Below are 22,482 nucleotides of genomic sequence, written 5' to 3' on the forward strand. Positions count from 1 at the left end.
CCGGCTTTATCCCTCGGCCGCCGCTCCCTCCGGCTCCTCGACGTCCCGGCGCGGCGCTCCCGCCCCCCCCGCCGCCCCATTGGCACGCGCCGCCCCGCCCGCGCCCGCGCTCACTGGGGCAGGCGCGCGGCACTCACGCGGCACCGCCCCCGCGCCCCCGCCCCGTTGGCTCCCGAGAGTCCGGCCCGCCCTCCGGCCCCGCCCCCGCCCCGAGTTTCGGCCAATCGCCAGCCCGCGAGGGGCGAGCCGAGGCTCCGATTGGCGGCGCCCGCCCTCTTCCCGTGGCCGCCATAGGCCGAGGCGGCGCTCGGTCCCGCCCCCGGCAGCGCCCCGGGGCACCGCGCCCCCCGGGCCGCCCCGCCGGATCCGGCACCGGCACCGCGGCCTCGCTGCGGGCAGCGCCGTGAACCCCGCCCCGGGCCGCCCCCTTGCCTGGCAGCAGCGCGGCCAAGGAAGCCTCCGCGCCCCCGGCGAGAGCAGGAGCGACCGCTGCCGTTAAGAAGGCCGGTATCATCAAGGTAGCCGGGAATAAAACCGCCTTCCGGGCACGCAGCAGCAGCGTGGCTGGAGAACATCAGAGAAGTTTCCTGGCTACCGAGGCCCCGCGGGTACCCGTGCCGTCAGGGCGCTCCTTTCTCACGTAGGAAGCGGTCGGAAAATCCGCCCTTCCCCCAAGCGAAAAAGGGCAAATACTTGTGTCTCGGCCAGCTCCACAAATGCTCAGATACCGCCTTTTTGCCAGGAATTATTGGCGTTGTTCTACCAACGCCAGCCGCCGGGCTCCCCCGCAGGAGCAGCCTGGCTCCCGGGAAGCCTGGGGGGCAGGGCAGGGAAGGGAAGGGAAAGCTGTCGCCGCCCCAGCACAGCACATAAAGCAGTTGGGCTGCTATGGCCATTGGAACTTCACTTTGATTTCACGCACTTCCCACCGGCGCCAAGCTGCAAGATTTATCGCAGTGCAAGTGACACTGGCAGCAAAGCAAAGTAATGAGATAATTACCAACATCACCCTCGGAAAATTCAGCTGGCGCTGGGTGGGACGGGACAAGATTTCACTAGTACAATAGGTCGAGTGGCTGGATGTAACAATGTATTTTTAAACAATGCAAAGATTTGGGAGACAATGTTAATAGAAACAGTACCTACATTAACATTTTAAGTAGTTAAAAAGTAACTCTATTTTCTGTTGAATTGCCTCAAAGCTTCCAGGCTTGAAAAGAAAACAAAGGGGAGAAAGAAGAAAAAAATAAATACACGTCGAGCATGATAAAATAACACAAGATCTGCAGAACAGTATTAGAAAGAATGCTAAGTCACCATTTTCCCACAGTTAAACATAAGCCTGTTTTGCAAGTACTGTATTATAATAAGCATATCCAACAAAACCAGAACTGAGTGAAAACTATGCTTTTTACAAACAACAAATGCACCAGCACAACAGTTGGTATAGCTTCTGGTAGGAGAAGTTTAAAGTTCTGTTACACACTTTGTACAATTCTAGGTTTCTTGGAGTAAAAAGTCCCTTCGTGCTCAACTAGTTATGTCCATGAGCTTCACATCCTTAAGGCAGATATGTACATCAACTTGCAAAAAACCCTAGGAAAGGAAAGCTGGAGAGGAAAAAACATAATGACATACTGGTAGCTGAGAAGAACTTAACTCTTTCCTGTAGATTTAAGCATTTTGTGGAGTATTTTTTATTGTATTTTAACAGTTGTACCACAGTCTAAATGCTGGGTGATAGCACACCTAACAAGAAAAACGGGATTCATTGCTACTGGTGTTGTGCATCACTTCAGATATTTGGCTGAAGCAAAGTACATCACATGTTGGTTCTGATTTTGAAGTTATCCCGAGTTAGGAGCTCAGCCTGATCTTCCCAAAAAAATGCATATATATCCATGGAATGGAGAGGAGCAGCAGAACCTCACCACCAGTGAAAATCAGACCACTGGTATTTAACCCTGAGCACCTGAACTTTAAAGGATGTACGGTTACACTACTTTCAAAACCCAAATTCTCCTGTTACCTGCCTGCTTTACAAAATAGCCCTAAGGACTGGTTAGCATGTAAAGTACTTCACAAAATACATTACGGTACTAGTTAATAGCAATTATTATCTATGTGGGTAAAGTCTTTACTAATTGAGGCTTTGACTATCAGCTCCACAAAGACACCCACTCTTGGTTCTTGCTGATGTGCCATAATGCTTCAGGCAAATAACTGATTCTTTGTTTGCCACCAGTTATAGTAGTTACAACAATGCTCTTTTTTTTGGTATGAGGCGCTGTCATTCTCTCGTTAGGGAGAGAGTGATTTTTCCAACACAGCCCTGTTAACCCTTGGCAGCCACTGAGGGACCAGAACATCTCAGCTGTTACATTTTACCATATTGTCCAGAGCATCAAGCAAAAAACAACAATAACAAAAAACCAAACCAAACAAACAAAAAAACCACAACCAAACAAAAAAAATCACTATTCCAGCTATGTACTTGAGTACATAAACTTGCAGTACTTGTTCTGTGACTTTCCTTACCAGATCAGCTTTTACCCCTACTCTTTTACACATCTACTTGTTTTAGTTATGTCTTACACATTATCGTAAAACTAAACTAATTTGTTAGGCCACCTCTTTGAGTGGATTTGTAGAAAGCCTTACACTAACTGTTAAAAAGGGGGTAAAAAAATTATCAGAAAGATAAGCTTTTGAACCACTTGACAGACTGCATATAACTCACCTTACTAATTCTTTGAGCTCCACCTTCAAGAGTTCTGAATATTCACCAGTTACTTTGTTTTGCAAAATACTGCAATTAGAAACCATGTGACTTTCACACCTTCCAAGTTCTTGCTAACCATAAGTAATCAGTTCGTTTTAAAAGAATCTTATCCTTTGAAAGTTTTCTGTTTCCTTCTTTGAGGCATCTACTTCACAAGAAATAACTTCCAATTTCTAAATATTAGCTATGAAGTTTCTGTATTACAGTATTTTGAATCTCAAATATAGTTTTCTTTCTTAAATGATACTGTCATAAAAGATAAAAAGTTTAGAGACATAAATGAGTTTTAATACATCTAAAAATAAATTTGACTCCTAAAGCAGTCCAAAAATATGACTTCATGCTTACAGCAAATTATCTATCAGTTTTGTAGATCTAGCCTTAAACCTTGCCAGAGAGCAACATTTTATGTTTCTCAGAAGGACTTGATGATACCATGATCCATTTTAAACTGAAATTCTCATAGTTGCATGAAAGATGGCATGAGTATAAAGGAATTCATCGGCAGCAGCTGCCGCAAGAGAGGAGTCCTGAAGAGGAGATACAAGGACTCCCTAAAACAGTATCTTAGCCTTGGCCATATTGATCCCCACCATTGGTCTACCCTGGCCTCCAGTCGGGAGGCCTGGAGACACACCATCTATAACGCTGCTGCTGCTGCTTTTGAGAACACACACAGGATCACTCTCGAGGAGAAAAGACAGCGCAGGAAGAATCGCGTCTCGTCGATATCACCTGGGGAGTCTTTCTGCTGTGCCTTCTGCTACCGGACTTGTCTATCTCGCATTGGCCTTTTTAGCCATCAGTGCGCTTGTAGCAAGCGTGGGTAGAGCCCTTCCCAAATCTTCATTCACAAGATGAAAGGAATTCATAGAGGTAGACCAGATGTCAGAAACTGTGTCCTTGTTAACATTTCTTTCTATGCATGAACTTCAAAAAAGGGCTTGAGTGCAGAGAACAAAATGCTAAGAATGTGGATATGCTCTGTGCTGCCTATGGCCCTACAGCTGCAGTTCCAAGAGAACAAATGGATGTGTGTAGCCAGGTGAAACCTTTCCAATATCTCAGAAACAGGCTGTACTAGATAAGATTTTTGAAAGGATGGTAAACACACCAGTTTGCTGTATGATTGTAGATTTTTTTTTCTTATTAGAAGTCTAAGGGACTTGAAGATGGTGAAGTGAGGAAATTGAATGGATAACTATTAATTTTACAATGGAGAAGCAAAACAGCAGCTTATTAATTTCTTCAGTGAAGGAGGCTGATTGCCATTTCCTTCCCATTGAAGCTCCATGTTTAGAGGATGTGCAGTTCATAAACATCCCCTACCCCCAAAAAAGGCAGACTTTAAAACCCCATTGTACTCTTTGCCTAAAATATACTGAAACATAAGGGGAAAAGCATGAAATAAATTGCTTTAATAAGTGTGCTTATAGTCCCATAAATAAAACAGTCATGAGCTGACAAGGCCAAAATCTTTTGCCCTCCAATTAATAATGTGCATAATGGATGGTCAGGCATTGGACAGTGCTTAAATAGTATGGGCCCAGGTGAAAGGCAGAGCTAAAGACTGCCTGACAACACCTATTACTTCCAATCTCATGCAAATTAAGAATGTATTTATGGTATGATGAGAGCTATGAATTAAGAACCCCACTATCCACAGTTTCTGGTTCCATCTACCCAGCTTATTTCAAGAATCCAGCCTCAGAAACCAATCTCCTCTACAGCTTTCATTAGTCCATCTGTCTGGGTTCTTCACACGTTCACAGTGTTCCTTCTATAGTTGCATTCTCTACTAATTTCAGACACCTTTAATCTTGAAAACCTTCCCTCTCCTGTCTTCAGGCATGAGCCCTTCTTTGTACAGCCAGAAAGCATCAAATTAAGATGAATTCCAGGATAAAGAGACAATAGCTTGCTCTAGGAAAGTCTAAAAGGGAGTGGTGCATTCCATGGGCAAGTACGGGCAGCTCAGGATGTGGTGAATTCAAGCCATAGTACTGCATGTTTACAAGAAAATGCCAAGGCATACGCTGCACTAACAAAACATATTTTTGGTTTTTTCCTCAGCTTTTCCTGATTTCTATAAACGGCAAGCACCCGCTAAAGCTGCCATTTCCACAGCATTAGCTAGAGGCAAGCATTCTCCTACACTTCCACTTCCATACAATCCTAACTACCAAATTTGTATCACTTTCGAGCTCAGAGTTGCCCACCACGCCCTTGCTTAGTCCCGATTCAGATAAACTCTTTTTATAGGCAAAAGACTTTTTCGTTTTAGGAAATGCTGGCCACGCATCTTTAGCAGCCGGTTAACAAACCTGTGGGCAACACACCTACTCGAGCCAGGCACGGGCAGACAGAAGACTTTCGCTACCCGCTATCAAGCCCAAGGAGCCGGTCGCCAGGCCGAGCAGCGCCAGTCCCGCGTTATCCCTGTGCCAATCCCGCGTTATCCCTGTGCCAGTGCCGCGTTATCCCTGTGCCAATCCCGCGTTATCCCTGTGCCAGTCCCGCGTTATCCCCGTGCCAGTCCCGCGTTATCCCCATGCCAATCCCGCCGGGCCGGGAAGGGCCGACCTCCCCGGGACTCGCCGCTCCGCGCATGCGCAGCGCGCCGGCGGCGCGGCGCGCAGTTCCGGGTCAGGGCGGCCATGGAGGCCGGGCAGGGCCCCGGGCCCGGCGGCGACGCGGCCCAGGTAACTGCGCTGCTCGGCCGGGCTGGGCACACCTGCCGGGGCTGGCTGTGCTCCTGCTGGGGTAACGCGGGGGGCTCGGGCTCGGGGCCGAGGCCGGAGAGCGGGGGTTCCTGTCAGTCGCTCGGCCGCCCCTCCCCTGAGCTCCCCGCAGGCACGGTGCCCTTGAGGCCTCGGGGGCCGGGCGGGGGGTCCCGGCAGGACTTGAGGAGGTGTTCGTATCTGAGAACGAGCCAGCAGTGTGCCCAGGTGGCCAGGAAGGCCAGTGGCATCCTGGCTTGTGTCAGGAACAGTGTGGCTGGCAGGATCAGGGCAGTGACCATCCCCGTGTACTCGGTTGTGGTGAGGCCGCACCTTGAGTGCCGTGTCCAGCTCTGAGCCCCTCACTTCAAGAAGGATATCGAGGTGTTGCAGCGTGTCCGGAGAAGGGCAATGAAGTTGGTGAAGGGTCTGGAGCACAAGTCCTGTGAGAAGCGGCTGGGCGAGCTGAGGTTGTTTAGGCTGGAGAAGAGGAAGCCCAGGGGAGATCTTATCACTCTCTCTATGACGAAAGGAGGTTGTAGCAAAGTGGGGCTTGGCCACTTCTCCCAGGCAGCTAGTGACAGGACAAGAGGAAATGGCATCAAGCTGTGCCAGGAGAGGTTTAGGTTGGACATCAGGAAAAATTTCTTCACAGAACGGGCGATTAGACATTGGAATGGGCTGCCCAGGGAGGTGGTGGAGTCACCGTCCCTGGAGGGACTGGATTGGGCACTTTGTGCCGTGTGGAGTTGATGTGCTGGTGTTCAGCCATGGGTTGAACTCAGTGATCTCAGAGGTCTTTTCCAACCTAATTGACCTGTGATTGTGTGTTTCCCCTGGTGCCACGGGCTTTCCCACAGCTCTCCCTGCCAGCTGGTGGTCTGGAAACATGGCTGGCTGCACAGCTCTCATGGTGGGAGAGGGTCACACACCTCCAGCACAAACCTCTCACGTGCTGGGGGAACAGCTGGGCAGCTCTCCCTGAATACATAGGTGGGAATCAACAACACCTGTTGTGTCACTGAAACCCTGAGAAATACTTAAAGAAGGCACTTCCTGACCTGTCAGATTTCATCTGTTTGAAAGGCTACTTGCAGGGACCAAAGCAGGCTTTTCTGAAGAAAAAGGAGTGAGCCGAGTTGGGATCTGACTGTGCACAAAGTATTTTCTGCTCTCTCATGTGGTTTGTAGAAGTGCTGATTTTTTTAATTATATATTTCACATGACGTTTATGGACAAAAGCCACTAGTTTTTAAAGTACAGAAAATGGGTGAAACTGCAGAAACTACAAGGTTTGAAAATTAGCCATTAAGTTTTTTTTATTGAAAAATCCCCCAAAACCTTTGTTTTACTCATTCTTTTCTAATTTATTTCTTTAATGAAAGAGGGAAGTACCTAAGCCTTATGTGCCCACAGAGGAGGAGAGAAGACTCCTCAAGGAATGTGCTGAAGAGAGTGCCCGGTATAGAGGTAAGTTCAGGTTTTTTTGGTAAACTTGTTTGCTTTTATTCTACCCTTACCTTTTGCTGTTATCTGAGGCATTAAGGAAGGCCTGGGTCAATGTATCACAGTGGTCCATCAACAAGCTCCATATGGTCTAAAATTGCATCCCAGTAAATGCTGATCCACGTAGTGTTTACCTTATTAAGAGTTTGCAGGCCAGAGTTTCATGAAAGGTGCAACGTAATTTCTAAGTTTTATTCTTGACAACAAGATCTCTTCATATTTTAAGTTAATGTGCTTATTAAAAGTCTGAAAATAGATCTAATTGATGAATCTCTTGTTTATTTATGTTTCTGATTTTTTTGTTATTTCTACATTTTTATTTGCAGTTTTTGTTATTTTTAGCATGCAGGAATAAAACAGCTTTACTTCTAACCATTGCTTTCCATCTTTATGAAGAGTTGTGAAGAGAACAACATATAAGTAGTCACTCAGCTTAAATTTTGGAGAAAATTGCTGCGTCTCTGCAAAGCCAGGCATTTGGGCATAATTTCTGTAGTCCGTGGCATACTTGTTTTTTTGTACACCTGGTCGTGAGGTTTGAACAGGCTTTCTGATGTGATTGTTACCTGCTCTTTTATTGACTACTCCTGATAGGTGGCTTGACAGAAACCAGGACAGGTGAAGAATTTAGCAGCTGATTTGCTAAATTTAGCAAACTGGGGCTCTGATTTCTCCTGGAAGTCAGTACTTTCAGAGGCAGCTTCTAAGGCATTGTGATTTTGAATTAATGAATCAGATATATGCTTTGTCTTTCTCTGTTGTTTTGGCAGAAAACAACACTCTCTTCCACTTTTATACAAATACTTGGAAACCTTCAGTATGTTTGCTAAAACGTAGCCATTTTCTGTATATTTGTGTAAGTGAAAAGAGCCAGGTCTGTTAGTGGTATGATGACAATTGGTTATGGTTTATTGAAAATCTCTCTTCTGGAAGACAAAGAGGGGAGGGAGTTGTTTGCTGTTCCAGAGGTGTTCTGCTGCTTGGCAGTGTAACTCATTGCCCTGTGGGTCTTTGCACAGTCACTGAGGAAACAACGTGAAGGTCCTACTGAGAAGCCCTAACTTAGTTTCTTGATGTCGTTTCTCTTTAGGGAGTTACAACAGTAACCGAGAATTTTTGGAGGGGATGAGAGGGAGGGAGTGTGTGTACTGTGCTGTTATCTCAGGGATAGCCTAAAGCCTATCACTATTTTCTAGGTCTCCTGTCTTTGTTTCCTTAGATTTTTGTATTGACTATATTAAATACCTATTGCTTGAACTTCCTTTTGCGAGAGGTATGGGTTGTCTGTGTGACTGCCCTGAAATCCTCACTTTGTAGTGAATCAGTTTTTGTTATTCACTGATGTTACCATAAATTTGTGTATTTTCAGTTTGTTTATTCAAATTCCAAGCTGTATCAAATTTTTACCCATTCTTACAAACCCTCTGTGTTGTGGCATAGTTTCTATTGGTAGTCATTTCATAATTCAGTCTAATATATGCTATACTGGAGTTACTAAATGTTAATCACATTATCATACAATATAAATTCTAACACTGTTGAAAATTCACACTACAATCTACAGCTTTAGCACTTTGAATCTCGCTAACAAAATCAAATCATATTGCTACAACTTTTTCCCCATAAAACCATTTTGATAAGGGTACATTATATTCCTATCCTTATGTGCTATTGATATTTTCTGCTTTCCATTATTTTCTTCTTCCGTACTTTTTCTTAAAAGTGACATCCAGTCACATTTACCCTGAAATGCTGGTTGGACTCCTTACCTAGTTTAGTCTTTCAGAATTTGTGAGGGAATAAACTGTTAATTTGCAGAGTATATTTTAATAGTGTGACAAATATCATTTGTCTTTGGGTATGAACTTAATTAGCAAATCCTGTGCATCAAAACACTATAAACATCCAATGGTGTTGCAAAAATTTCTCTCCTAGGTAACTTCTACAGCCTTTTTGTAACTTCTACATTTTCAGACTTGCATAAAATTAAATTTCATGATGGCATGTCTAGATCTTTTATGTAGTTAACTTTAGTCTTCTGTCATGTTCGTTATTTCATTGTTCCTACATCTTGTGTAGGGGTGGTGGTCTTTATGAATAGTTGCAAAGTTAATTTTCACAATATAATAATTATCATTTCTTGAAATAAGCATTACTTTTGTTTCTTGAGATCTGCAAATGCTTTTTGCCACCTGAAGTCTTTCAATATGATAAAATTGACATAAACTGCTAAGCTGATTGTGATAGGCAGTGATGTGATAGGTCTTCAAGGTTTGTTGTCTTCTCTGCGTTCCTGGCCCTAGCCCCAAGTTGTATAGTTTGACCCGTAAGCTACAGAAAAAGCTGCCCTGTTTGCTGGTGAATAGAACATGTTACTTAATTTTAATCAATTTGATTTATAGCTCTGTAAGAGTTAAACTTTTTCCCAAGTTCTTATGTTAAAACAATGTCAAGACTTGGGCTTATCAAAAATTTTTAGGGGCACTGGCCTTTATGCCTTCTGTCCTGAAGAACTGTGTATGCTCTCTAAAGTTCTGCACGTTGGTGCTGTAGTAGTTGTAGCTAGACCTGGAGAGTCTTATCTGTAGAGCTTTCCCATCTGACATTAGCTTTTGTATTTTAGGAAGTATGGAGTCTAATGCTGACAGGGTGACTCATTAACCAGTACCACATAATTTGTAGTAGGTCTTAAAAACTGGAGTTGAGAATGTTTGATAATTTATATACAATTTGTTAATTATATATATCTCCTTATACTCTTATGCAAATAAGCTTAGTAAGGCATAGCAACTGTCATTTTATCGCGTATTTTGTTAAATGTGACTGAAAATACTGAAAATCATATTTTAAGCAACTTCTTTTCTTCTTCACAGCTTTTCCTTTGGCTGCAGTAAGCATGCTTGGTACTAGTTTCTTAATTAGAAAAGGTAAAGTGTAAAAATACTTTGGTTTCATTTGAATTCGCTCAGGTGAAATATATTTTTGCTGTTAGTAAAGTTACTACGGTAATATAATGTCTAATCTACTTGTAACTAAAAGAAGTTCAGACTCTGCAGCTACATGATTTGAAGTTCCTCAAACTAAAGAAGGAGCTGAACTTAAAATGAAGGTCATGTGCATTTTATGTTGTGTGAAAATACAATGTCTCACTGATTATGAAACAGTATGTTCTACAGTGTGTAATAACTCTATGATTAAATATGATTAAAGGGATAATTCTTAGATTTGTTAATTTTATGGGGAATTCAGATGGTGGGGGGGGTTATTTTTAAGTATAAAAGAGTAACCTGCTACCTACAAACATAGCTACAGAGTAACCTACAAACATAACTACAGTTGAAGTTTTTCAGCTTAATTCTTAATATCTGATTACTAATTACTTTGATTCTCATTTTCAGGTGTTCTAAGAGATAGCTCAAGATTTGGCTCTTTCATGAAAGTTGCATGTAAGTAAAAGCTACATATAAATTCAGCTTGTATTCATGCCCTATGTTCTGGAGTCTTACATAGGTGTAATTCCCATGAGACCAGCTGGTTGATTACTGTGAATCCATTCTAGTAGAATCATAGAATATCTCAGTTTGGAAGGGGCCCATAAGGACCACAGAGTCCCAACTCCTTAATCCTCACAGGTCTACCTAAAACTAAACCATATGACTAAGAGTGTTGTGTAGATGCTCCTTGGACTCTTGACTGGCTTGGTGCTGTGACCGCTTCCCTGGGGAGCCTGTTCTGACTGACAACCCTCTCAGTGAAGAACCTTGTCCTAATGGCCAGTCTGAACTTCCCCTGATGCAGCCTCACACCTGTAACTGGTCACCAGACAGAAATCAGCACCTCCCCCTCCAATGCCCATCTTGAGGAAGTTGTAGACTGTGATGAGGTCACCCCTCATTCTTCTCTTCTCCAAGATGAACAAACCAAGTGAACTCAGCTGCTCCTTGTAGGTCTGGTCCTTGAGACCTTTCACCATCTTGGTCATCCTGTTTACATCTGCTTGATGCCCCCCAGGACATGGTTGGCCCTCCTGGCTGCCAGGGCACTGCTGACTCACTCAGCTTTCCCTCAACCCAAACACCCAGTACTCTTTCCACAAAGCTGCTTTCCAGAAGTGGGCCCGTGGAAACCTCATGAGCTTCAGCAAGTCCAAGTGCAAGGTACTGCACCTGGATCAGGGCAATCAGGGATGTGAGTACACACTGGGAGAAGAAGCCATTGAGAGCAGCCCTGCAGAGAAGGACCTGGGGGTTCTCGTGGATGTAAATCTGGATGTAAGCCAACAGTGTGCACTCACAGCCCAGAAGGCCAATGGCATTGTAGACTGCATCAAAAAAAGGAGGGACCAGCAGGTCAAGGGAGGTGATTCTGCTCCTCTTCTGTGCTCTGGTAAGACCTGGAGTGTTGCATCCAGTCCTCAGCACAAGAAAGAGATGAACTTGTTAGAGTGGGTCCAGAGGAGGCCATAAAGATGACCAGAGCTATGAAGACAGGCTGAGAGAGCTGAGGAAGAGGGATGGCTTCATGGAGATCTCACTGAGGCCTTCCAGTGCCAGGCTTATAAAAAAGAGGGACAGTGACATTTTACATGGACAGATGGTGATAGGACAAGGGGCAGTGATTTTAAACTAGAAGAGGAGAGATTTAGAGTAGATGTTAGTAAGAAATTCTTTACTGAGGGTAGTCAGGCACTGGACAGGTTGCTCAGAGAAGTCATGTGTGCCCCATCGCTGGAAATGTTTAAGGCCAGGTTGGATGGGGCCCTGAGCAACCTGGTCTAGTAAAGGGCATCCCTGCTTGTGGCAGGAGGGTTGGAAGTAGATGATCTTTAAGGTTCCTTTGCAACCCAAGCCATTTTATGATTCCATGATTTATCCACTGTCATTGAATTTGTGCTGTACCTTTTGTACAACTTTTGTTTATAAGCTTTGTATAAAATTGCATGATAAATGCAGTGTAATCATTTAAGATAAAAATATTGTAAATAAATACTGTACAAGCTTACTTTAAATTACATTGCCAGAATACACCCACCCCTCCCTTCCTAATTTGAAGGTCTTTTTTCTTGTATCTCCCGTGTCCCATTCAAGCTATTTTAATTACTTTTTTTCCCCTGGACATTATGTATGTACAATTGTAGGAAAACAGCAATTTCATGTGAATGATTTTTGGATTAAGTATAATCAAAAATAAATTAATAAATTAACCTTTTCAATGTAATACAGGACAGTAAAACAGGAAGTTGCCATCTTGCCAATCTGCCCAGATATAGCCAGTTTACTTCAGTGGGAAGAGGGTAAACCCCATGATTTGTGGTGAAGGAAGTTTTGTTTAAGCAGATAAATGAATGTGAGAGACTAGGGCTCCCAGTTGTTTATGCTAAATTCTGCTTACTTTCTCTGAACACCAAACAATGGTATAACACAAACATTTCTAATAAATAATAGAGTTGCAATTTCCCTGATCACTCCTACACATTTCTTGTTAAGCGCCACAGTCCCTCTATTTAACAGAACTAAATTTTTGAAATCAGGGAAAAAATAAGGTGCAGCTGGACTAGCCAGGATGTTCTGCCTATAGGAATTACTCTACTTGCCTCAGTAGTCTTCTAGGCACCCTGCCAATTTACTGAAAGTTCTAATTAGTCATGGCTGGTACACTACGTTGACAACATCTCTTCAACATAGCACAGAGCTATTGGTCCTCTATCTGTCTTTGGCAAAAAAAGGGAAGATCCATATGTACTTCATGTTAGTCTGCCACGGGACCTGGCCTGTTTTATCCATCTCTGATCAGCTTCTCTAAGATCTTGTCACAGTGAATACAGAGAAGCAGAGAATAACAATATCTAATTTACTGTGCTAACTTCAAAAATAGGATCATTTGACTGTTAGTTCTGCAATAAGAGAAACCAAATATTTTAGCCAATAATTACTTTGAGTGAAACATCTTCCAGAGGGATGCTTCCACTTCTCTTGACTGGAAGGCCTCAATAAAAGGAGACTTTCTCTTTGTAGTTTATGTGAAAGATTAATCACTTTCTGCTTAGCTTTATTTTGCTAAATATTTAGTTTGAATTCTTCTCAAGCTGATTTAGGGGCTTGTAATTTTTCCCTTTGCACATATTTATAGTATTTGAGGTGGCTCTTTTATGTTTACCTGCTAAACAGCTAAACCCTTATATTTCTCATTTGTAAACCTCACTCACAGTTGTGGCTGTTTTTCCTCTTTTCCCTTGGAAAAGGATTTTTAACCTCCTTTTGAAAATACAGACATTAGAACAGGAACCACAATTTCAGTACCAGTACAGCAGCCTAGGGTAATATCCCCTTTTCTGTTGATTCTCAGGCAATATAATCTACAGTGTGGGAATCACAGACATTTAATATTACTGGTAATTCACTCTGTCTTGACTTAAAGGTGATTGAGACTCTTTAGTCTTTATATGTAGGAAATACTCATTGCATATGAAAGAAGGTCTAGTTGTTTTCTCCTACAAAGTCAATAAAACTCTTAATTGCCATAGAATCCTTCATAGTCCATTTGACCCACTCATAAAACTTGAAGGAGCCAGCTGATGGAAATCATAAGTTTTAAGCCCAGAAATAACTATCTTGATAATTTAGTCTTATGTCTGTGCAGCAGATGGAAATAGCTCAAGCACTAAATTGGAAGTGTTTGCCTGGTGATCGCAAGGGTTCAGCTAATTCAGTTGTTTGCCCTCTGGCAGCCAAACTATAGAATCCTCTTCAGAAGATATTGGGCCTAAATGCTAAGCTTATTTAGACCTCTGTTCGTACTAGTGAAAGCCTTTGCATGATCTGACTGTTCTACTGGATTAAATTAGCAGAATTTACTACCTTTATTTATTCCTGTTTTATCATCTTTGATAGTTAATTGTGATTTTGGGATCTTAGGAAAAACTGATGCAATTATTTTTCTTTTTTTGTCACCTTTCATCAGGTACTAGCTGAAATCATCTGATGTTCATGCCATGTCTAAGTCATTGTATTCTGTCTCTCTTCAGCTGTTGCATTTGGTTTTAGTACCCTTTGTCTGCAGAAGCAGCAGAGATGATTACTGCATGGTTTTGGTTCAGATCTAAACTGTTTTAATTGTTAAACTTTCCTTTCATTCAAGATACTATATAATTTATTTGATATTATTATTACTTTTAAATTATGTTGAATATTATGGTATAGCATATAAATCCATCTTTTTTTCTTTTTAAAAAGTTGCTGGAATGTGTGGATACCTGGCTGGAAAGATATCCTACTTGCCAATCTGTAGTGAGAAATTTAAGAAACTGAAGGATTCTCCGATAGGAGATGTTCTACGACAAGCTCAGAGACATAGTTCACCTAAGTAAGAATTTAATTCTCTTTTAAATTGAAAACTTATTCTTGAATAGGGCATTTTAAACATTAACAGATCAAGACTAGTTTTGCAGCTTTCAAAGACTTCCGGAGCTGCACCTTCCCTCATTCCTCATTATCCCAGATCTACCACTTTCAGGAAACTGTATCTGTATCAGCTGGCAAGCTAGAAAACATGCATTTTGAGCTCTCTGCATACAACTAAGCATTTTGAGGAGTAGAAAAAGAAACGTTTTACTTAGCAAACTATATTCCTTGTAAATTAAAGAGCTTTCCCCACGGAATTTACTCGCAGTAGTGTGACAGCACAAGTTGCCTCCTTAGTTTAGAAGTAAACTAAGTTAACTGAAATAAAATAGTGTTACATTCTGGCAGTTTTTCCCATAGTTCAGTTGGATTCAAGTAGGAAAAGGGTGGAAATGATTTCAGTGTTTATCAAAGGAAAGAACTCAGTAAACAATATCAGTGCAGGAAGAAGCATGGTGGTCAAACTTTCTGCTGTTTGTTTAAATCCTTTACATCTGTAACAGCATTATGCTGTACATATGAGAAACTCATCAGGTTCTTAAAACTATTTCCTGTTTTCTTCCAGAATGTTTTCTACCTCAACTGGTTTTTAATTGCAAGCTGCTTTCAGAATATCTCAATTAAACCCTTGATTCAAAACTGGGAGAATAGTGTTTGGATAGTGAGTAGTGGTCCTCCTATGTATGTGCTAAGATTTGGTAAATGTTTCTGAAGGATTTGATTAAATTCTTAAAAACTTTATAAATTCAGATTTATGACAGTTTTTGTCTGCAAGGTTTACCTTTATTCTGAAATATTTATGGAATTATGACCCCAAACATAATTTTAGGAATTACCTCTTCATATGTTTACTGTATAGACTCAGCTGAGTTGGAGCTGGACTTGTCCCTTCACCCCCCTCCAGTTCCTAATATGGAATTGTCATGATTATTAACTGTGTTTACTCTGTGTGCGAACTTGTTTAAGTGCCATCATCTGCTGCACCAGTAAGTCCCTTCAACCTTTAATGGCCCATGCCTTTGTATCTGTAACATTTTATTTCCTAAGTAATAAATTCCTTTTTCTTGGTTGAATGATTAATTCAAATTCATGCCAATTGCATTATTATCCCTACATGGTATATAAGGGTTATAAGGTAGCAACAGAAATCATTACACTTCCATGGTCATTATATATCTACTAATTAATGTATTTTGATAATTTGATTTGCAGTTAAAAATTGGTAGGGAGCTAAAAGATGAGGTAGTTCTTTAAAGCTGTCTTTCCATATATTTTAGAAACATAATTGAGGCAATAAAATGGATTCGCTCCTTATGGTTATCGTGAGAATAAAACAAAGCTAATTACAAATGTTTTTCATAGGAAGCTAAGCAGAAGTTAAAAGATAAATAAATACTCCAGAGACGTTCTAGTGGCACCAAGTGCCATTCTTGATAGAGGGACGTGTTGTGTACTGGTTTGCAGGGCCATACCATGAATATAACTAATGCTTTAAAATATCTGCCACCAGTTTCCAGACTGTTCTTTATATGATTTTACCTCTCTCTCCCAAGAGAAAATTCATTAGTATTTCTGCAGAATTCAGCAACTTGATAAACTTCCATAATTTAATTTCCCCAAGATAGCTGTTTTTATTCCTTCTGTTCAATACTGATCAATTACAACAGCTTCTAATGATGAAGGGTTTTAAATTGCAAATTCTTCCTAAAAGGCCTTTAACTCTAGTTCATACTAGCATTAGTTACATGGGCACACCCGGTATTATTTGTGTCTGATAAGGGTTTTTTGTCTGAAGATTACTTGAGGGAAGGGAATGTCATTTTAGTCCTGTAAAGGGCAATATGCTTAAACTCTTTTCTCTCCTGTTCTGGGGATTTTCAGATATGAGTTAAGATTCTGTGAGGAAGGAATGAGTGTTGGGCAAAGGACTATAGAGATCTTTGCAATGTAAAGGAAAACACCCAAAACATCCCAAAGTTTTCTTAAGATGATGATTCAGTTGGAAACTAAACCATTTAAAATAAGAGTATTTTCTTGAACTGCATGTATTGTTACTCTTATAGTTCTGTTTTTAACTTTAGTATTTTCGTATTTAATATTTAATTGTATTCTTTTCCAGCCGTTCCAGTCGGAAATCTGAATTTTCAGACATACCTTCTCAGTCTTTTACTGAATCTTCTTCTCCAAGAGCTGGATTTGTACCTTCTTCTAGCTATTCAGATGATTACAGCTCAACAGATAGAGGCCTCTCAAGTTATGAACCTATTCCATTCAGTGCTTCCCTGAATGAATCTTCACCTACAGGAATTACTGATTACACTGTTGAAGGTGAGTTTTGTGTTAATGTTTAGCAGTTGGTACTACAAAGATTCTTGCCTTTCTTATAGGTGCTGCTCTTACTAAACTATGTATTTTCATCCCATGCAAACATACATGGTACAATACAGTGGTTTTGAGTGAAAGATCCTGAAGTTACCAGAATTGTTTTTTACACAGAAGAGAAATGTAAGTATTATTTTGAGTAACTGTAAAATAAATTCAGGGGTTTTTCATGTTTTGTAGCGCTAATTGCAAGTAAAGATCTTGAATTAACGTACCAGGTGTAATCTGTTGTGGAACTAACCCTGCAAAAAACTCAGCGTGACTGAAAGTTCTTTTTGATTGAAAGAAGGGTGAATACACCATCCTTTCACTGTACTGAATAAAACACAGCCTACCAATTCCTGCTGGCCCTTCTGAGGTGATTGCAGTTCCACCAACCGTGGTGCTGTAACTGGATACTGCTGTAACTCTGTGACACTAAACTATTTTTTTTTTTTTAATAACATGATAACATTTAGGTCTCCTGGGAATTGAATGGATATTGTGTTCTATCCGGAAACAATCTGATTGTCTCACAGAGAACTAAAATGGTTTTCAAGTGCTGTACTGTACAGCTGTTCCCTTCCTTTCAGTATGAATTCTGTTCAGCTGTTGCGGGAGAAATGCAGGATTCTGAATTCAGATGTCTCTGGTACACAAAGGAGGAAGTTACTGTCAAATGCAGACTTTTTTATTTTGAATTAATTTGGATTTTGTCAACTCCTTTATGAAAAATGTTTTATTTCACAAAAAAAGCCACCGTGCCACCTGATTATAACTATATGAATGTATCAGGTGTAAATGTGTAGAGGAAATTGTAATTGCACTTCATAAAAAATACCAATAGTTGGCAAAACCTTAATTACAGAACCAAGATTCTGCATTGTAAATGTAGATAAAAGGATAAAAACTTTATCAGGTGACAGATGATGGTTACTAATTCTTTGAAAGCAGAATGTAAAGCCTTAATGCAAACCCTAAAGCTTCACCCAGATTTCTTTTCAGAAATCGTATACATATCAAATGTGTGATTATCATAAATTTTACATAAAGTGACCTGAACTGTTTTGTCCGTTAATTACCACATGGATGTTAGAATTTCCATTGGATAAAATTAAGAAAATCAATTAACTGCCAGTCTTTCAAAGCAGTTTGACAGAATTAAAAGGATAAAAGGAGTGGATTAACTAAAGACCATATGCATTCTCTGTTGTATTTAGAATTGCAGCTTCTTTTAATTTGGGATTGAGCAGTAACGAACTGGCATTCTGAACACATTGTAGCCAAATTTTGATGTGCTGTGCCATATTTAGTATATTTATAAGTTTGTTTTCTTTTCAGAACCTGCTCCAATTCCAGAAGAAAGTCGTAAGAAAAAAGGCATCACATATGAGGAACTAAGGAATAAACACAGAGAGACATATGATGTAATGCTACCACCAAAGGCAGAAACTCCAAACAAGTTTTCACAGGAAAAACCAGCTAAGGAAGGTAATATACTGATTTACAGAAATACTTAGTAAAGTCAGATATTGGCCATAATGTTAAAAATGGTTGCAAACATGACGCTTAATTCTGCACACAAGCAGTCTATTTTTACAGTGTCTTCAGGTATCTCATATGTGATGTGGTCTGTAGTTTCTTATTTCAAATTAGTTATTTTTTCTCAAAAATACTGAACATCCAATAGCAAATAATAATTCTTTTTCTCTAGACATATTACTTTGTGCCAGACTGAAAAGCTCATAACTTTTGCTTGATTGAGTATATCAAGCAACCTCTTTTAACAAAGAATTCTCTGAGCTCAGAGTTTTACTGAAAAAACTGAAGAGTTTTAGCTATGGGAGGGGGGTTGTGTTTTAGATAGCATTGTTCTCTCAAAATAGAGCACATGGTTGATGGTTTTGAAGGGGAGGGTATTTATTTTTATGAATTGTTTCGTGTGGAATTAGTGGATTTCTATAGAGGCATTGTTTGTAGAGGTTCATTTTCTACATTAAAACCCAGAGGAAGGAAACAGTATTTGGCAGCAGTATTGGGATTTGTTTTCACAGTGAAAAAGAAAACTTTACTGAGCAAAATAAGAATGCAATGTCCTGTAGAATAAGACGCCATTCAGACAACTCTTTGACTCAATCAATTTTTTGGAAAGGAGACACAAAAGCAATTCATAATTGCTTGCTCTAGAACTTTGTCGAATTTAATGCGGCATCTGTGAAAACGATTTTAGCAAGAGGAATGTTTTAACACACTGCTGGACCAGTCACCTTGAATTGTTTGGGTTTGTGTGCAGTGCACAGTCTTGGCAGCCATACCAAAACAAGACCTGTAGGAACAGCTGTCATCTCTGTTAGGCATAACGAGGGGCAGTAAGTACATAGGAGCGTATTAAAGCAAAAAGTTCTGAAGCAGTAATGCTGAGCTTTGGAACAGTGTTGCTTAAGTGTCAGCCTATTTGATGGTTGTGAACTACTTTCTCCAGATCATGTATCTTTGGACAGATCTGCAGAATTAAAGGAAAAATTATAAACAATTATTGTGTAATGATTTCAATCTGTTATTTCAAGGATAAAAGGCTTTTTCTCTTATCATGGGACTGTGCCAAATGAGACATGAAAAAATTACTGAAGCTGTGGTTTTAGATTGCTTTTAAATTCCATCAGCTGACACTTTGTGCATTTACACAATGTTTCTTTTTCAAGATACTTCTCCATAAATAGAAAGCCTTGAAAACCATACACAGAAATATTAAGCAGCATTCTGCAAACCTTGCCGTATTCCACGGCAAATGTTGTGGCTGTGAAATGAGAATGTGAGTTTGTTATTTTATTTTTAGTTATTCGAGGTCTATAAAAGACCTCTATAAAATGTTAATAAAATAATTCATTTTATCTGTTATATTTCTGTGTTCTGTTTGAAGGTTGTACTCAGGCTTTGAGAATAAAACTGCTCTGAGCAGTGCATGAGATTTGTAAATAAACTTTTTAAACTATCTCTGTATTTTTAGGGAAAAAGAGTAAGGAGGAAAGACAGAAATTCAGAAATGCTTTACTTGTGCAAGTACATTGAAATCTACAGTTCAGAGATTACACTGATATTGCTGGCTAAGATCCGATTTAGCTTCTTGTGTCACACTGGACATGTTACTTGCTGTGTGTCTGCTCATACTCTGAGTCCCTACCCCTTGGTTCATCCTCTTGTCTTTGGTCCCTAGCAAATGGGAGACAGTGATTTCTGCCCTCCCTTGCAAGAACAGAAGGGAAACCAAGCCAGTCTAAACCAGCTTTAAGCAATCCCTAACTTCCATCTGCTGCTGCCTTCTCCCTTCGTTGTAGCTGTACAGATACGTGCATGTGCATAGTGACTAGACTGGCCCATTTTCCAGGGAATGAGTGCAGCCTGTTCAGCTGCCATGGTGAATGGAAATGGAAATCAAATCATACTTACAGAGAGCTTCTCAATGTGCCTCTCTGCAATATCAGTCACTCCAGAGAGATTTGTCAGGGTATGATGATCAGTTTGCTGATAGCTCAGTGAGACAGGGACCAGGCATTCTGCTCTATTCCATGGGTTCTGCTGCAGACAGTTAGTAATTAACAGTGAGCTTAGTAATTAACTTGCAAGCAGATTTATAAAGGGTTGCCTGACTAGTGTCAGCATTCCTACTGGATCGTATAGATCCATCCTTAACCTTTTCAGTGATGGCAGTCAATTACAGACTGATTTGCAGATCACTTTCAGGAGAGCCTATTTTCACTTTCTGGTCACTCAGTTACGGGTGACATGTTTCTGGACAGAGCCCTTAGACCAATACCCTGGTTTTTCACTCTGTGACTCACTCCTATGCTAAAGGAAGCTGCCAAATAATAATGGCTGAGTAGTTTCCTAGTAGGGATTACTGATTTCTGTTTGTTTGTCTTTGAACATGTTTTTAACTACCCTGAATCTGTCCAACTGTACATGTAACTAGATTATGTAGCCTCATTATTTATTGTAACATTCCTTGCCTGTTTCCTCCAATTGTCTTTGTTTCATCCACATGTTACATTTGTTTAGAAGTAATTACAAATTCTATAGAGCAGGAATTAGCACAGTAGGCCTTCTGGTTGAATATTAATTTATTAACGAATAATGATTAACCTACTCCTCTCCCCATTTATTCAAACGTAGCTTTAATTAGATGTCTGTTACACTGTGAGTGACACTCCCCCTACTCACCACTTCAAATGATAGTGCACTTCATTGTTCTTTTTGGCATTGTTTATATGATAAACTTTTGCAGTTAAAGTTTATGTCATATATGACTACTTTTTTTTTCTTTTCTTTAGTTAAAGTAAATAAATATGGAGATACCTGGGATGAGTAAGAGTCAAATGAAGAAATGAAGAAAATTACCTCCTGTCTGCTAACTTGAACTTCATCTAGATTAGTCTCGAGTATCACCACTTATGGTGTAGCTCTGCCAGGCACAGCTGTTAATAAATGAGGAGAAAATCCTGACTTGCCAGAAGATTTAAAAGAAGTATTTATGCTTAATTTTTTTTTTAATTTTGCATAAATGGCAAATGAGGCTATTGTGATGTGTCACAACTACAAACCATTTCTGCTGTTGTTTAAGAATGAAAAGGGTAACTGAATATATATGAATGTATAGCAAAAGGTAAAAATACATGTAAATAAATGCAATCACATGTATTGAGAAGGAAAGAATATCAGAGTCTTCTCAAATTTTCAAGACTTGCATTAAAAGTTACCTGTAGAACTCACCTCTCACTTTGTTTTGTGTGAAAGTGATATGCTGGAAACTTCAAATTGGTTTGTCATGTCAGGAATAAGACTGAACTATTCAGGGGGAAGGGACCAAGGAGCTGAGCCGGACACAGAAGTAACCACACTTAATTTTTTCAAAACTGTTTCATGGTGCCAGTTGTATTTTTAGACCGATGCAGTGACTTGCCCACAATGGGTTTCAGTTCCAGGCACTCAGTTCCAAAGAAGACGACTGAATGAAACTGCAGGTATTTAAAGTAGCGACATTTAAGTGCAGAAGGCTGAACCTGACAAACTTTGGTAAAAGTTTGAATATTTTGACTGTTAATATCAGGCTCTGTGTATATTCAGCCTTATTTCTCAATTTGTGCATGTCATGACAAACCCCCATGTTTATGGAGAGAAGATTGCAATTAATGGAATATTGTGTTAAAATGATCTGTAAGAAAAGAGCTACGCTGGCAAAATTATGAAGAGTATTTCCTACTGTTTGCATCACCTGCTCTGTCTCAACCAAAATGTTGCCCTTGCTTAGGGATTCTCATATTCCTGCCTGTGCAGTTTCATCTCATAGCATTGTGTTTATTTCAAGGTTTTGGCTATAAGGGAGCAAAAAACACGATGAAGTTGATAGTATAAAAGCATTATTGACATCCTTGTTGGAGCTGAAAAATAGCTTGCCTACCAAGTTGAAAATTCTCAAAGACTGTATTGATGGAGTGGACTTGCAGCAGAGTATCATAAGTGAGAAGATAATTGGGAGGGGGTACAGAGCAATCGGCTGAAGTGAGAAGGAAAACGGGGAGAAGAGGAGGATGCTTAAAGAGCTAAATACTACTTATAGTACTCCAAACAGGGAGATTGCTTTCAGAAAAGCTGATCTTCTAAAAAAATGAATGTGCTAATCAGATAATGAAGCTGTATCTGAAATTTACCTTGTAGA

At 40.4% G+C, this 22,482-nt stretch overlaps 1 protein-coding gene and 1 long non-coding RNA gene across 2 annotated transcripts; one reads left to right on the forward strand and one right to left on the reverse strand.

Annotated features, from left to right (window-relative positions):
• Nucleotides 1-1,068: 1,068 nt before the first annotated feature.
• On the reverse strand, nt 1,069-5,420 carry LOC126651608 (uncharacterized). Its single transcript, XR_007631759.1, has 2 exons — nt 2,741-5,420; nt 1,069-1,610 (listed from the first exon to the last, which is right to left on the reverse strand). It is a non-coding gene; the product is annotated as an uncharacterized LOC126651608 (long non-coding RNA).
• Nucleotides 5,418-21,535, forward strand: OCIAD1 (OCIA domain containing 1). The gene is made up of 8 exons (XM_050337578.1): nt 5,418-5,484; nt 6,888-6,972; nt 9,882-9,935; nt 10,407-10,454; nt 14,241-14,370; nt 16,528-16,736; nt 18,111-18,260; nt 21,098-21,535. Exons 1-8 carry the CDS (start codon nt 5,440-5,442, stop codon nt 21,133-21,135), a joined length of 759 nt encoding a protein of 252 aa, XP_050193535.1. The 5' UTR covers nt 5,418-5,439; the 3' UTR covers nt 21,136-21,535.
• Nucleotides 21,536-22,482: the final 947 nt, after the last annotated feature.

Source organism: Myiozetetes cayanensis, unplaced genomic scaffold (genome assembly GCF_022539395.1).
Source record: "Myiozetetes cayanensis isolate MyiCay16 unplaced genomic scaffold, myiCay2020 scf7, whole genome shotgun sequence".
Classification (NCBI taxonomy): domain Eukaryota; kingdom Metazoa; phylum Chordata; class Aves; order Passeriformes; family Tyrannidae; genus Myiozetetes; species Myiozetetes cayanensis.

What these genes read in the sequence shown, in the direction of transcription:
- OCIAD1 (XM_050337578.1), top strand. Translation starts at nt 5,440, where the DNA reads ATGGAGGCCGGGCAGGGCCCCGGGCCCGGCGGCGACGCGGCCCAG. An exon ending in CTCTTTCATGAAAGTTGCAT is followed by an intron (nt 10,455 to 14,240) that starts GTAAGTAAAAGC and finishes CTTTTTAAAAAG; the next exon opens with TTGCTGGAATGTGTGGATAC. An exon ending in TACTGATTACACTGTTGAAG is followed by an intron (nt 16,737 to 18,110) that starts GTGAGTTTTGTG and finishes TTTTCTTTTCAG; the next exon opens with AACCTGCTCCAATTCCAGAA.